This window comes from Pollachius pollachius (assembly GCF_949987615.1).
Source record: "Pollachius pollachius genome assembly, chromosome: 13".
Taxonomy (NCBI): Eukaryota; Metazoa; Chordata; class Actinopteri; order Gadiformes; family Gadidae; genus Pollachius; species Pollachius pollachius.
The window spans coordinates 12401118-12415488 of NC_136946.1; the positions used below are offsets into that span (position 1 = coordinate 12401118).

The following is a 14371-nucleotide window of genomic DNA, read 5'->3' on the forward strand; positions in this document are numbered from 1 at the left end:
TCTCTCTCTCTCTCTCTCTCTCTCTCGCTCTCTCTCTCTCTGTCTCCCCTTCTCTCTCTCTCTCTCTATCTCTCTTTCTCTCATTCTCTCTCAATATCTCTCTCTCTGTCTTCTCCCTCTCGCTCACACTGTCTCCCTGTCTGCTCTCTCTCGCTCTGTCTTCTCCCTCTCTCCCTCACTCACTCTCTCTCTCTCTCTCCCTCACCCTCACCCTCTCTCCCTCGCTCTCCCTCAACCTCTTCCCCTCTCTCTCCCTCTCTCACTAGCTGCATCTCTGCATCTCTAATCTCTCCAAACATTAGCTGCTGCTGTGCTGCTGTACAAACACATTGATCCCCTCTTCGACAGATCTTGAAAAAATAGAGATCAGTGCCCAGGTCTATCCCTCCAATCCTTCTGGGGCTTTTCCTCTGATGTGGAGGAAGCACTGGGGATCTGCCTTGTCCTCCTCTTCTAATGAAGCTGTCATTGGCCTCCCAATGAATGGAGGCATTTGTGGCATTCTCTGCTGCCCTGCACAGGCCCCGGCCCCGGATCGATACCGACTGTCAGGGAGCGGGTCCCCCTGGTGTAAGGAGGGGCCCGGAGAGACGCATGGGAAAGGGATGGGGACACAGGAAACGATTGACCTAACACACCACCCCAGACCAGGGGACACCAGGACAGCCTGAGGGGGCCGCTGGGTGGGAAACCGGGAACTTGTATTGAAGTTTTGTTCTTGAATTGAATTAACACTGCTCTTTCTATTGCAGTGGCCAGTTGCGACAAAAGCTTATAGATTTAAAGATATAGAGATAGATGGACAGACAGATATATTCATATAGATTTGAAGACTGACAGACAAACGGACAGACAGACAGACAAATAGTTTGATAGATAGATCGATAGCTAGATAGATAACCTTCTGCAGGACTGTGGTTCCACCAGCACGTGCATATTGCAGAGTTTTACTTCCTACCATGTTTCTGTACTGCACTAAATGGCACAACGACTGAACAATCCAACACTTGGTGAATGGTGCTTTCTCAAAGACAGGAAGAGAGTATATGGAAGGATCCAAGAGTGATGGACGATGAATCTTCAGCCGCCACGAGCCATGAAAAGAGGGTTTGATTTGATGGCACACAATTCGTTGCTCAATCCAGTGCGTTTCTCCATTCATGATGCAGCAATTTTGTAAACAGATGCTTATCACACACAGAGATAATAAACCCAGACAGTTAGATGGTGCAGCCCCCATCCCTCAGCCAATCACAGTCCAGCCCTTCATCAATCTCTTTAATTAGGCTTCCTCACCAAGTGCTTTATTTAAATACCCGTTGCCGATGCGACAGCTTTGCGTTCTCCAGCTGTTCAGCTTGAAGTAAATTAACCCTTTTCACAGAGCAGGGCATAGCCCCTAACATTAGGCCAACATTGGCTTGGTGCTTCATTTATGTGTGACAACGCATCAGCAATAGTCAATGTGTGTTAGCTCCACTAGTGTAGTGTATTTCCCGAATCCAATGCAAAGAAGCAGACCCATCATTAGTGCTATGAGCGACAGCTGTGTTTATCCTGACACCTCTGCGAAAAAGGTAAACTCAATGTTGACCGACACATGTTGATCGAGATCGGGTAAAGCGGAACACGGCAAAGTCTAGGCCTAGTAAACCGTTCATCCGCGGATGTAACTGTCAACCGAAAGATACAAGTGTCAGAGGGGATCACTGCCATTTTATTCCCTGAGAAGACACCAAGGCGGGGAGCGAGGACAGCGGTTGTGTATGATAGGCCTAATCCGTGTATTAAAGCTTAGAGCAGGGAGGACAGTTGGGTGGAGCATTGCTGAGGCATCAGAATCCAATGTTTTACTACTGCTAAAAACAAAACTAGATTGACTCTTCAATATTCCTTTTTAATTAGGGGAAACATTTAGGCCTATTACAAACGCTTTGCAAAGAGAACCTAGGCCTCAGGCCTCATTGATCGGCCTGACGTCACACGGCTTGAGTAACTAAAGGGCGACTGGCGCCGTTGCGTGGAATAATGGGAAATTACAGGACTTTGCGTGCGGTCTCTTTGTTGCATACGTGCCAAATAACCTACTGAAAGAATCCAGAATAAAAAAAATAATTACAAGAGGATGAAGGAAAAATACCGGTTCTTTAATGCGTTTATCTAATAAGTCTGTTCCCTCATTAATTAATAGTTATTCACTTTCCCCAATGGGTATGCTCTTCACGTTATATTGCACACCAATACAAATCTTAAACAATAAAAAATTATAAACAATAAAAAACACAAGTCAAAAACAAAACACGTTTTACACCATCAAACACAATGATCTTTACAATTGAAAAAGGCTGGGCGAATAGCAGCTATTTTAGGTTCCTCCAGCTCGTTTCCTAAACTGGGATCCCGAGGGAGGGCCATGGGAAAGTTCCCCCTACTTTTTCCGATTACAGCGCTCCTTGAAGATCGCAAACAGAGTTGGCCTCTGTCAGACCAGCGCTATGAAGACCGGACCTAGGCTACACTCACATCCAACGTTGTAAACCTACTGCGGTACAGACCACGCGAACAACGGGACTAACCGGGCTTTTAGAGGAAGACAGGTAAGAACGCACCCGAGCATCATTAATGAAATCTCTTTCACCGTTTGTCAAACTAGAATTAACAAACAGTATCCTATAAACCGAGACTCGGACAGATTTTCAGTATTTCGATCACATCAAATTGTTGAGCATAGGCTTACAGGTGAGAGCTGGTGTATCGAAGGGTCCAATGGAGTTATATGTTGTGTTTGTCTTTTTTCAAGACGAAAACTAATAACTGACAAGCACAGAACTAAGCCAAAGTAAATACACAAGACTCCAGGCTGTTGTATTCAGAGGTTCATGTGGCCACGAGAGTTTATGTGTATGCAGGGTGCGATTTGTGAAAAAACCAGAGGGGGGGATAATTTTGAGAAACATTTTAAAATGTTTCAAAATGAAGACGGACCCTGTGTATTTTGGTTGTTAATTATTACGATGTAATGGTGAAAATACTTTGGGTGGGGGGGATAATTTTTATCCCCACCGAGGATAAAAATAATTCAGCAGAGGGTAGGACGTGTAAACCAGAGGGGGGGATAATCCCCACCATCCCCACCGGCAAATCGCACCCTGTGTGTATGTGTGTATATATGACGTGTGTGTGTGTGTGGATCTCTATATGGTGTGTGTGTGTGTGAATATTTCTAGTATATAACAGTGATCCACAATGAGATCAACAATGAGGTACTTAATTGTGTAGCATCTACAGTAGCTGCTATCATTGCTTTACACGGGGAATGGGTTAGCCTAGCGAATGTTATACTTGCACTTGGTTCTATGAACATCTTTACTGTACCGACAGCGATATATTGTTTCACTTCTTATGACAAATGTACTTATTGTAACAAATGTACTTATTGTAAGTCGCTTTGGATAAAAGCGTCTGCTAAATCCCCTAAATGTAAATGTAAATGAGACAATGTTTGTATGAGCAAACACAACTTGCCATTTCCAGGGCATTTCTTTTGATGGATTCATCAAGCTAATAGATTCATGTCAGAGACATTTAATTGAGCAGATACATGCATTAGTAACGTGTCGTAAACATTAAATAGCCAGTACAGTATTCTTTTTATTTCTGTTTTACTTTTATGGCTTCATCACATGGTAGCATACTACACACACACACACACACACACACACACACACACACACACACACACACACACACACACACACACACACACGCACACACACACACACACACACACACACACACACACACACACACTTTGTTTAGAGGAGGCTTGTGGAAGTCTGATGTTGCTGTGAGGTCATGGAATAATAAATAAGAGGACCTGTTCTGTTCCAGAATAGTAAAGAAAAACAGACATACTTATGTGGTCGCGTTAAGGAGAAACTCAAATCCTTGGTTGGTTGCCTACGGTAAACATCAAACACCTTTTATCACACCGTTATCCAAACCCAGGGAAGAGGAAAACATATGGTGCCTATGAGTTTCAGCTTCAAGTTGATTTGTCTCACAAGGAGACGGGCTGCTCTACAATGTGAGTGAAAAAAATACATCTTATCTAATCCTTCCTCCGTCACCTCTATCTCCCTTTACAACTCTACCCTTTTCACTCTGTCCCTACCTTTCTATTTCACTCTCTTTTTCTCTCAATTTCTCTTCCATCTCCTCCCCTCTCTCTCTCTCTCTCTCTCTCTCTCTCTCTCTCTCTCTCTCTCTCTCCTCTCTCTCTCTCTCTCTCTCTCTCTCCCTCTCTCTCTCTCGCTCTCTCTCTCTCCCCTCTCTCTCTCTCGCTCTCTCTCTCTCTCTCTCTCTCTCTCTCTCCTCTCTCTCTCTCCTCTCTCTCTCTCTCCCCTCTCTCTCTCTCTCTCTCTCTTCCCCTTATTCACATCCTTTGATCTCCCCCCTCCATCCACTCCCCCCCCCATTTCCTTCCGCCTTCTTCTCCTCCACATCCACCCCCAGCCCCACTCCTCCCCCCAGCCAGGTCCCACCAGGCTCGTGGCGGTGGGGGACCATGTCCCGGGCAGACTGGTCCTTCCTGGAGCACCTGCTAGAGGAGGGCCAGGAGCACTCGACGCGCGTGGGCCGCGTGTGGCTCACCGTGCTCCTCCTGTTCCGCATGCTGGTGCTGGGCGTGGCCGCCGAGTCGGCCTGGGACGACGAGCAGTGCAACTTTGTGTGCAACACGGAGCAGCCCGGCTGCGAATCGGTGTGCTACGACCGCGCCTTCCCCATCTCCCACTTCCGCTACTTCGTGCTGCAGGTCATCTTCGTCTCCACGCCCACCATCTTCTACTTCGGCTACCTGGCGGTGCGCACGGCCAAGGACCAGTCCGACGCAAAGGAGGAGGAGGAGGCGGAGGCAGACGGGATGGGGGAGGGGGAGAGGGCGGAGCAACAAGAGGGGCGGGGCCAAGGCGCGACGGAGGCGCCCTCCGGGGCGAGGGCGGCTAGGAACGGGAAGGGACTGGAGGTCATCCAGGAAGAGGGGGACGAGGAAGAAGGCTTGCGAGGGAACGCCGGCAAAGCCGCCAAGGAGGCGTCGGAGTCTCCGAGGCTGAAGGGGAGGCTGCTGGGGGTGTACACCGTCAGCGTCTCCGTCACCGTGCTCCTGGAGGCGGGCTTCATGGCCGGCCTGTGGGTGTTGTACGACGGCTTCGTGATCGCGGCGCGCTACGAGTGCGTGGGGCTGCCCTGCCCCCACACGGTGGACTGCTTCGTGTCGCGCCCCACCGAGAAGACCATCTTCACCATCTACACGCAGGCCATCGCCGGCCTCTCCCTGCTCCTGAACCTGGTGGAGCTCCTCCACCTGCTCCAGCTGGCCGTCTCCGAGCGGCTGGAGAAGCGCTACCGCCGCGGCGCCACCTCGCCGTCGTCGCGGCGACCGGGGGGAGACCACACCCCGATCACACTTCCGGCGCAAGAAGCCCCTTTGTACCGCCCCGCCGTCCCCGGAGAGGGCTACCCCGAGCCCCCCAGGAGCTACGTGGTGGTGGACACCCTGAGGTCCGAGGTGAACTGGGGGTCCGGCGGGGGAGGGGGAGACAGCGAGAGCGACATCCCGCCCAGCTATCTGAACTGCTTGGGCGGGATGCGCAGCACACATTCCCCCAGGGCCCACGTGAAGAAGCACGTCCACGGGAAACACAGAAAGGACAACCACAAAGTCCACGCCAAGCTGAAACACTATGTATGATGCTGGTATCTCCATCTGGAGGCCAATTAAGTCCATGAACATCCTTTTTTATACCTCATATATATATATATATATATATATATAGAGAGAGAGAGAGAGAGGGAGAGAGGGAGAGAGATATTTACACATCTGTGAGTGTGATGCGGTGAAAAATGAGAAAGAAATCTCTGTTCAGTGACCCCTTCGGCTTTGTTCACACACACACGCACACGCACACGCACACGTACACGCACACACACGCACGCACGCACGCACACGCACACAGACACTGCGCCAGCGTCAAAATGTTCAAAACAAACAGAAGAGCTGTGTCACAGAGAAGGCCCCCCCCACCCTTTCCCCTCCAGGGCCCAGAACATTCAGAGACTTTAAAGCAGAGCCTTTAACAGATAAATGGAGCAGTTAAAAAAAAAAAAAAAAACATTTTGAAAACGCTTCCCCTGGAGGCGAGGAGGACGGTGGGAGGACGGCGGGAGGGGGCGGGGCTGGGGCCGGGAGGGGGGACTGATGCTTGGTGAAGAATATGAGCATGAGAGGAGATCGCAGTCATGAGATAGCTTGGAATAGAAAGGGTGTGGGGCTGCGGTGTTGGAGGAGCCAGGGGGGACACGTGATAGAGGGAAGTAGGCCGGATGATGGTGCTTTTACAACGGGTTCCACTGAGGTCTGATCGAGCCAGTCCCTTGCAGCAGCCTCTCAGGGAGTCGGTTACCGTAAAGTGAGAGAAACATAGCATGGGGTTGGATCATACACAGGAAAACGGTCTCTGGTCTTTATGGTCCTAACAGTCATTCCCCCTCCCCTTTACTCTACGCACATGACTATACTCCACTTGGACAACTGGACTGTGGTGGAATGTGCCAGACTCTGGGGCTGACTCTATTCCCTAAGGGGGTGGTGACACACACATACACCACCCACGCAAAATACACACATACACACTACACACAAATAGAGGCAAATTTACACACACAAACACTAACAAACACACATACAGACACGCACAGACAGGCCAACACAAACACACACATTCACATTAATATACAAAAAAACACACACACACAACCACAGACACACACACACACACACAAACACACACACACACACACACACAAAGTGTTGCTCATATTGTAGCTAGATGTAGAACTGAGACCTGGCAATCATATTGTACTGTGGTAAGGGAAAAACAGGAAGAAAATATTATGCTGTAAACTAGGGAAGAATGGGAGGTTCATAGAGGTATGAACATTGTTTAAAATGAGGTTGTAATGAAGGTATATGCTGTCATGTAATTGCCATCGTATTGTTCAATTCGGTACAGGCTTCGCAGTACATTGAAAAATAGTGTTCAAATAGTGGAAGGTAATATATTGATGTGAAAAGGTTTTTTAATAATATTAATTAAATGCTATGGAAAGAATGACTACTGTTTTGTTTACAGGCAATTAAGTTCTGGGTGTAAAAATGACCAAGATTTTTGCTATTTTTGAATCTGATTTCATGTGTTTTCTTATCAGTACGTGTTAATACAACACCTGATATTTGATAAAGACTTCTCTTTGGTATGCTGCGTGGATTGCACTCCATAAGAGTATACCGTGTATATATATATATATATATATATATATATATATATATATATATACACGATATTGTGTGACGTTTTTATGACCAAGTTTTTCTGGATATTGTGGTGTTTGTTTGATTGCTTGCGGTGAGACACTATCCATATTATTTTACCTTGCGCCGACTATATACTTCCTGCTATGCTGTCACCATACTGAAGACTGGGATCACGGTAAGGACCTTTGGATGTGATACAAACACATTATTACAGCAGGAAGGCTGGCTGAGCCATCCAGCATTAAAGCCAGCCGGCAGAAATAGGAAAATATAACAGGAAGCAAACAAAACAACTCACGTGATTTAATGGTTCTTGTTTTTTCTTTTCTTTTTAAAACAGCAGCAGCAGCTCTGGATGCAGCAAAACTAAACAACATCATTTATATGCCAGTGTAAATGAGTACAACTGGGAGCACTTCCTCACTCTGTCTGTTGTTTAGAAGTCCCAGGACACACACTCCATTATGCTACTCAGGTGATAAAATCCTCTCTGCCTTCTATCTCTGTGGATGGTTTTATATTGTGCTACACAATTGGTATTTTGCAGGATGGGATCAATTACTTCTTGATTCTCATTCAGACGAAGAGGGACTGGGAATTATTTGACTAAAAACAGTTGATTGATGTCAAGGGAGTGTCTATTTGGCTGTGAAGTAACCATGTATCGGTCCAAAGAGACCCACACCACATGCAAATGCATCTGTATCGGAGATGGGAGGAAGTGGTTGCGGGGGATGACAGGAAGTTCAGATGGGGCGAGTTCTCATGAAAGGAGCTGACTTTACAACCCCGACCCGATAAGTCTATAACTCAAAGGGTGTTGTCTTTCATCAGCATTTCAGATGCAAGCTTTCTATCCAACTTTCAATGGATTGGTAAATGCTGATTGAAAACTCTCAGGGTTATTGTTAACTTATTTAGAAAGTGTGCATTGTTTGGCCAGGGTTTACTGTACGATTCTAGTTTGAACAGTAAATTGGCAGAAACTGTTGAGCTAATGTTCTGCATAGAGCAAGCCAAAGTGGGCCGTTTAAAGCCTGTTCTCAAACAACTCTGGCAGTGTCCTGATCTCAGTCCAGGTGTGTGTGTGTGTGTGTATGTTTGTGTACATGTATGCATCTGTGTGTGTGTGTGTGTGTGTGTGTGTGTATTTCTGTGTGTGTGTGTGCGTGCATTTGCATGGGCATGCCTGAATGTATATGCTTGTGTTGCCATTTTTGTGTAATTTTATGTGTGTGTGTGTGTGTGTCTGTTTGTGTGTTTGTGTGCCTGTGTTTGTTCATGTCTCAGCATTTGTGTGAATGCTCGTCTGTATTAATGCTCTCTTGAATATATGCTTGTGTTGCCGTTTGAGTTTATGGCTGTGTGTGTGTGTGTGTGTGTGTGTGTGTGTTAACAAAGCCGAAGGGTCATGGAACAGATTGCACTGGGTGGTCCAAAACGGCCGTCCGCTCTGCCAAGCCGTTTCACATCCGCTTTCTCTCCCTATGAAGCCTGGTTTTCAGGTCTGTTCCTTCCCTCTGAACCAATAACACAAGCAAATTGCTACCCCCTGCAGAGCGAGGCTCACAGACACACGTCATCAGCGGAGTCATAAATGGGGCGAGTCAAAAAAAGCAAACGGCAAAGCGAAATTAAAAGTTTGAGTCTAGCTTATCGTTGAATCATATAAGCCTCATTTATAAATAACAACCAGAACGAAACGCAACAAAGAAAATCCTGAAAAACACTGCGACGCTCCCAGCCCTTCTGAAGATGGGCCGTGCTTTTAATCTACAATGATTAGGAGTTGAGTGACTCCATTCAAGACAGAGGGGACCGTAAGTGACAGCATCCGCTCATGCATTGTATTCCTCCATGTCTAGACCACTTCCATCGTTTGTTTGCATTGTCAACTTTGTCGCATTGTGCTGGATAAGGGAGGAGTAGTTGGAGGAAGAGAGAGAGAGAGAGAGAGAGAGAGAGAGAGAGACAAAGTGTTAGAGAAAGAGAAAAAGAAAGAGAAAGCGAAAGAGAGCGTGAGAGACAATGAGCGAGAAAGAGAAAGAGAAAGAAAGAGAGAGAGAGACCCCATGTGTGTCTCTCCCTCAGGTCGCACGCCCAGCCTCTGGGAATCAACCGGTATTGTCACTGCGTTTCCTATCATTGTTGCAGCTGACCCGGTGTGACAATAGTCATCCTTGTAGCACACGCTCACACATAAAGCCGGTTGAATGAGCACATAACGCATATGTGATTACATCACAAACCCTTGTGAAATCATATAGAGGGTCCGAGCCAACTGCATCAGTGGAGGTGGGGCTGGGGCCTGGTAGGTCTTCCAGGCTTCACATGCCCAGAAAAAACTAAACTCTCCCCTCTGTGGGGATGTGTGCAGCCGTGCCAGGGCTTAGGTTCTCATGAAAACCAGCTGTGTGCCAGTTCAGTTTCTGCATGCGGGGCCAAAGTAGTCTTGCTTTGTAGTCCCGTTGTTTGCGGAGAGCCTGATTCTTGCGGAGGACCAATGTGCATCCCAATGGCACATCTGAACATCCCCCCCCCCCCCACACACACACACACACACACACACACACAATGAGATTTTCTAATTAGTATTGAAAGGGAATTTGGCAGGAAAAAAATAAACATTTGGCTTTGCCGTTGTAAAAGAAAGAAACAACAAGAACTATAATTACATTTAAAGTCCCAGCACACGACCTATTATGTTCCCATAACAATATCGCAATCCCCCACCCAGTTCAGGCACACGCTACCCCACGACGGTGTAAATTTAGACGGCAGAAAGCGGAAATGGGTCCCCTTCTGGATCCGGTCCCTGCATTGTTTTTCCCCGGGGATCAGTCCCTGCACTTTAGACCCGACAATGGGGCAGCCGTGGGCATTGTGGCATTGTTTAGGTTGGCTCCCCTTAGTTCTGGGCTGACTTCATGCCAGGCCCTTGCTGACCAAAAGACCAATGCTCAACGAGACCTGTGGTGCAGGCGCCGTGCCAAAGCAGGCCTGGTGCCAGTCGTGGCACATAGAGATGTGTGTGGAATGGAGACGGGTGTGTAGGTATGTTTGTATTGCTTTTGTATCCATTACAGGCAAAGCAGGTTCATTAGGACAAACTGCTAAAAGGGCTGCTTGGACCTGCAACCTAGTAGCACGTACAGAAGACAATTCTATACTGTGTGGTCAAACCTGCCAATATTCCCAATAATGCATAAGAACAAGAATTCCATTCAACAATGCTTCCCTTAACTACTCACTTTTTTTTTTTTAAATTTACTTTAAAGGATTGGAGGGGGGATATACATGGCTTTTATGATCTGATTCTCTTCCGATCTTGAGTTTTGATGCGTTGCTTCCCCTGTGTTGCAGTTTCTGTTATTGGACTGTGTGTTTGGTGTGTTTGTAATTCAGGGAGTGCAGTGAGCCTCCCGTTAGGCAGACGGCCTGTATTGTTCAGTGGGGCTGAGGGTATCGCGGTCAGGCCCCCTCATGCTGCAGGATGCTGGCTGGAGCCACCACCAAAGAAAAAAGGCTGGAGCCAGCATCTTCCGCACCCATTATCCTATCATGCAGAGAACAATGGAGATTTTGTTCATGCTCAAGTCCCCCTCCCACCCACCCACTCACCTACCTCCCTTTCCTTAGGATCAGAGTGAGGTTCCCACAGGGCCATCCAAACCTGAGGGGGGCGAGCATTGTTCTAGGGGCCTACCTGTCATTCGATTGTTGAAATAGGGACGACCGCAGTAAGGGGCCTTTGGTGTGTGTTCACTGACAAACACACGCACACACAGGCCTACCACCTAATTCCTTCTTAATAGCTAGATGGTCTGTTACTTATGGAAACTTTCTACCCAGCTGGCAATAATTACCATGCAGAACATAAACAGCCCAGGTTACTGTGGAGCCGCTGTTCCTCTGATAGCAGACTACACGTATGTCTGTGTACAAACGGGACAGGAAAACCTGAGCCAACGCTGGCAGGGTAACACAGCATGACTTTCCCTGGCACACAGGAAAGGTTATCATGCAATCCTCCCCTTACTCAGGAAAGGCTGCAGGACTGGAGCATGAAGTGTTGACCGGACGACTGTTTTACATTTGTCTGTCTGGAAGTATGCGTGACTTTTGCAATGTGCATATAAGGTAGTAGCCATTAGATCAACAAAACACAAAGAAAGGGTTCGTCTGAACACCAGAAACACTAAGAATGGGTTCATCCGGGAACCAGAAACAGAAAGAAACCCTTCTTCTGAGAACCAGAAACATTATGCAACTATTCATCTGAAGACCAAAAACACAAAGAAAGGGTTCTTCTTGCACATCTAGAATCAGAAATGGCACAATCACTTGTATTATCATTCATTTACAAAACCGTCTTATTGTCTTTTTGCATGGAAAGATCTTCAATCTGATACAAATCATGGTCCTGTGCTGCAATGATTAAGTCTGGTCAAATCATGAAATGCACCACTGAAATTCCGGTCGTCATTTACTTTATTACATGAATATTGTGACAAAACATTTGCTTAAAGCTCAGATTAAATATACTATATTTGTGTAGATTTCAATAGCTAATTATTTGAACCCATTGTCAGTACAATCTGTCCAGACTTTCTAAAATGAAAGCCTAACAAAGTTATGCATGAATACCGGCCCAAAGGAACCAAATGGAAACAGACTTTGTTTAACCTTGTATCCCAACATGAAAGAGACTAATAGCCCAAACCAATTCGATTTTACACATGGCTCCAGATATTCCCCATCCCACAATACTTCCCTAAAACCCAGCACAGAGATCACAGAGGACAAGTCAGAGACAGAAAGCTTCTTTGCAGTCTTGTGGTGTAATCAGAAGGGGCAAATCAACACGCCATTTAATAAAAACATGACGAGTCACAAGTTCGAATGCCTGGAGGGAAAACAATGTCATTTCCAGCTTAATAGAGTTGTGCTGTGAATGTGATTACAGCGGTTATAGTTTGGCGGGGTAAACAAGTAAGAGTCTGGGGGGAGGGGGTAATTAAAATTAATACTTCCTCAAACAGATCCTCTCGGTTTACCTTGTCCACAAGGTCACAATTACAGCGATGTCAGGGCCATGCTAATGCTCACGGTGGACTTGGGGTTGACTTAGAGCAGGCATGGGAAGTGACTTGTAATTCGGCTCATTTGCTTCCATCTCTCCGAGGTAGGGAGCCAGTCATACTGGTACCTTAGTCCAGCCCGACGGCCCCTGATCAGTCTCCTAGCCTTTGATACAGGGCCTAGCTCTCCTGGGGCCGGTTCCTGTTCAAGGCCGCTCTCGGCGCAAACTCCAGCTTGTCTTTGAGGCTCCGGACCTGGGTGCCGTCCGTGCCGTCCTGCTCCTCCAGCTTCCTCTCCTCCCTAAGCTCAAGGATGCTCTTCTGCTCCCGGGGCTTGGGCGTCCCCCGGATAAACCACTCCAGCTGGTATCCCACGGCGCCCACCACCAGGGCTACAGGGAAAGTGACGTAGGGGGCGTAGGTCCGCATGCTCATCCACACCAATGGCCACATGATGCTTGTACCGTGCACGTCCAGCTGGCAGAGACTATAGATGGATGGGTGGGATGGAGGGGGTGTTGATATTGATATTCAATTATAATATCACTCTATATATTGCACAGGGCAGTTTGAGCTTATTCATGAACAAACTGGAGTGGATATAATTGTTTTCTACATTTGACGTCATTTTCGATGGAGATTGTGTTTATGGTTTTGTCCCAAAAAACAGCATTGATTTCATTCATCCATTAGCTTTCGCTTGATAAAATGCACCTTCTCCTATAACCGACCATTTAAGCAAGTAGGTCTATATTTATACACAGCTTATGGTGTATATTCTCTATATCCTGCAGTCCAGGGAACGTATATGTGCTTTAAATATAAAGCAGATATCGAGTTTCGAGGTAGACCACTTGACAGTCTACCCTGCCTGGATGCAAAGCGTTTCAACTGCAGCAACTACTTTACACATGTGGATAAACCGCCAAACTCCGAGGAAATTAGCCCTGCGCCATAGTATGACACCCAAATATTGTCTTACTAGACAACACTAATCATTCAAACGAATGACAACTCAGGGTCATGAACATTTGCTATTACCTGTAAATAGCGTATTGTAATTGTTTTTGTTTTATATGTGACGAGAACAGTCGTTTAGATGGTTTTTCAGACTAGATTGCTGATTAGATTATATACATAACGTTAGTAATATAGTGGCGCTAAATGTCATCTGGTCAAGCTAAAGCTCTTCCAATGCCTGTAACGTTAATTAAACAATACATGTATTGACAACGGAAACGCCAAGTACATGAAACACGAATTTGGTGTAATAATGTTGTATTTAACCAATACCGGTGTTATTTTTAACTCACCTTCAACACGTTAACACAAGGTAGAACGTTACTTCCGCCAGTGGCTGTGGAGCTCCTTACCGATCCATTTCATTGGCTGTAAAGATCATGACGCTTGCCAATGGAAACGATCTAAAAGTGCTTTTCTTTATGCTTTATTGACATCTAGCGGTCAAACTGCGTAGTGCTCCGAAGTTAATTAATACCACCTTCAAACAACTTGATCCGAACTTGCCCTACCTCAATTGGTGACCTTTAAAGTTATGATTATCTACACATAATAATACTGTGTGCCGCATGCTTGTAGGAGGACTGTTAGAACACTTAACATAATGATTTAGACATAACATAATTGGCTCTAAGTATTACAATCCAATCTTGATACTGGTATATACACTGGTAAACATATTAGACTTGACAGCATATTAGACTTGATATATTCTATAGACATGTAGATATATATATTTCTAGGATCATTTGGAAACCCATCCCTGTTCATCTTCAATAATTAACATTTCCTCTACACTTTGCATCAAATGCATTGATCCGACCGACTCCTGTAAAAGAGGTTCTTGGCATGCTTTGTGAAATGGGTTAGAACATGCACTCTTGGAGGCAGAAGG

The 14371-nt window shown here is 46.3% G+C and overlaps 2 protein-coding genes across 2 annotated transcripts; one reads left to right on the top strand and one right to left on the bottom strand.

The window, feature by feature from the left end:
* Positions 1-2508: 2508 nt before the first annotated feature.
* gja4 (gap junction protein alpha 4) lies at positions 2509-5752 on the top strand (the record flags this gene model as incomplete). Its single annotated transcript, XM_079749953.1, has 2 exons — positions 2509-2597; positions 4516-5752. The coding sequence occupies exon 2, from the start codon at positions 4568-4570 to the stop codon at positions 5750-5752; it is 1185 nt and encodes a 394-aa protein (XP_079606079.1). The 5' UTR covers positions 2509-2597; positions 4516-4567.
* A 6136-nt stretch (positions 5753-11888) lies between these two features.
* smim12 (small integral membrane protein 12) lies at positions 11889-13807 on the bottom strand. The gene is made up of 2 exons (XM_079748890.1): positions 13770-13807; positions 11889-12943 (listed from the first exon to the last, which is right to left on the bottom strand). Exon 2 carries the CDS (start codon positions 12907-12909, stop codon positions 12637-12639), a length of 273 nt encoding a protein of 90 aa, XP_079605016.1. The 5' UTR covers positions 12910-12943; positions 13770-13807; the 3' UTR covers positions 11889-12636.
* Between the last annotated feature and the right edge of the window lie 564 nt (positions 13808-14371).

Excerpts from the sequence above, each read along its gene's own strand:
- smim12 (XM_079748890.1), bottom strand. The coding sequence starts at position 12,909 with ATGTGGCCATTGGTGTGGATGAGCATGCGGACCTACGCCCCCTACGTC.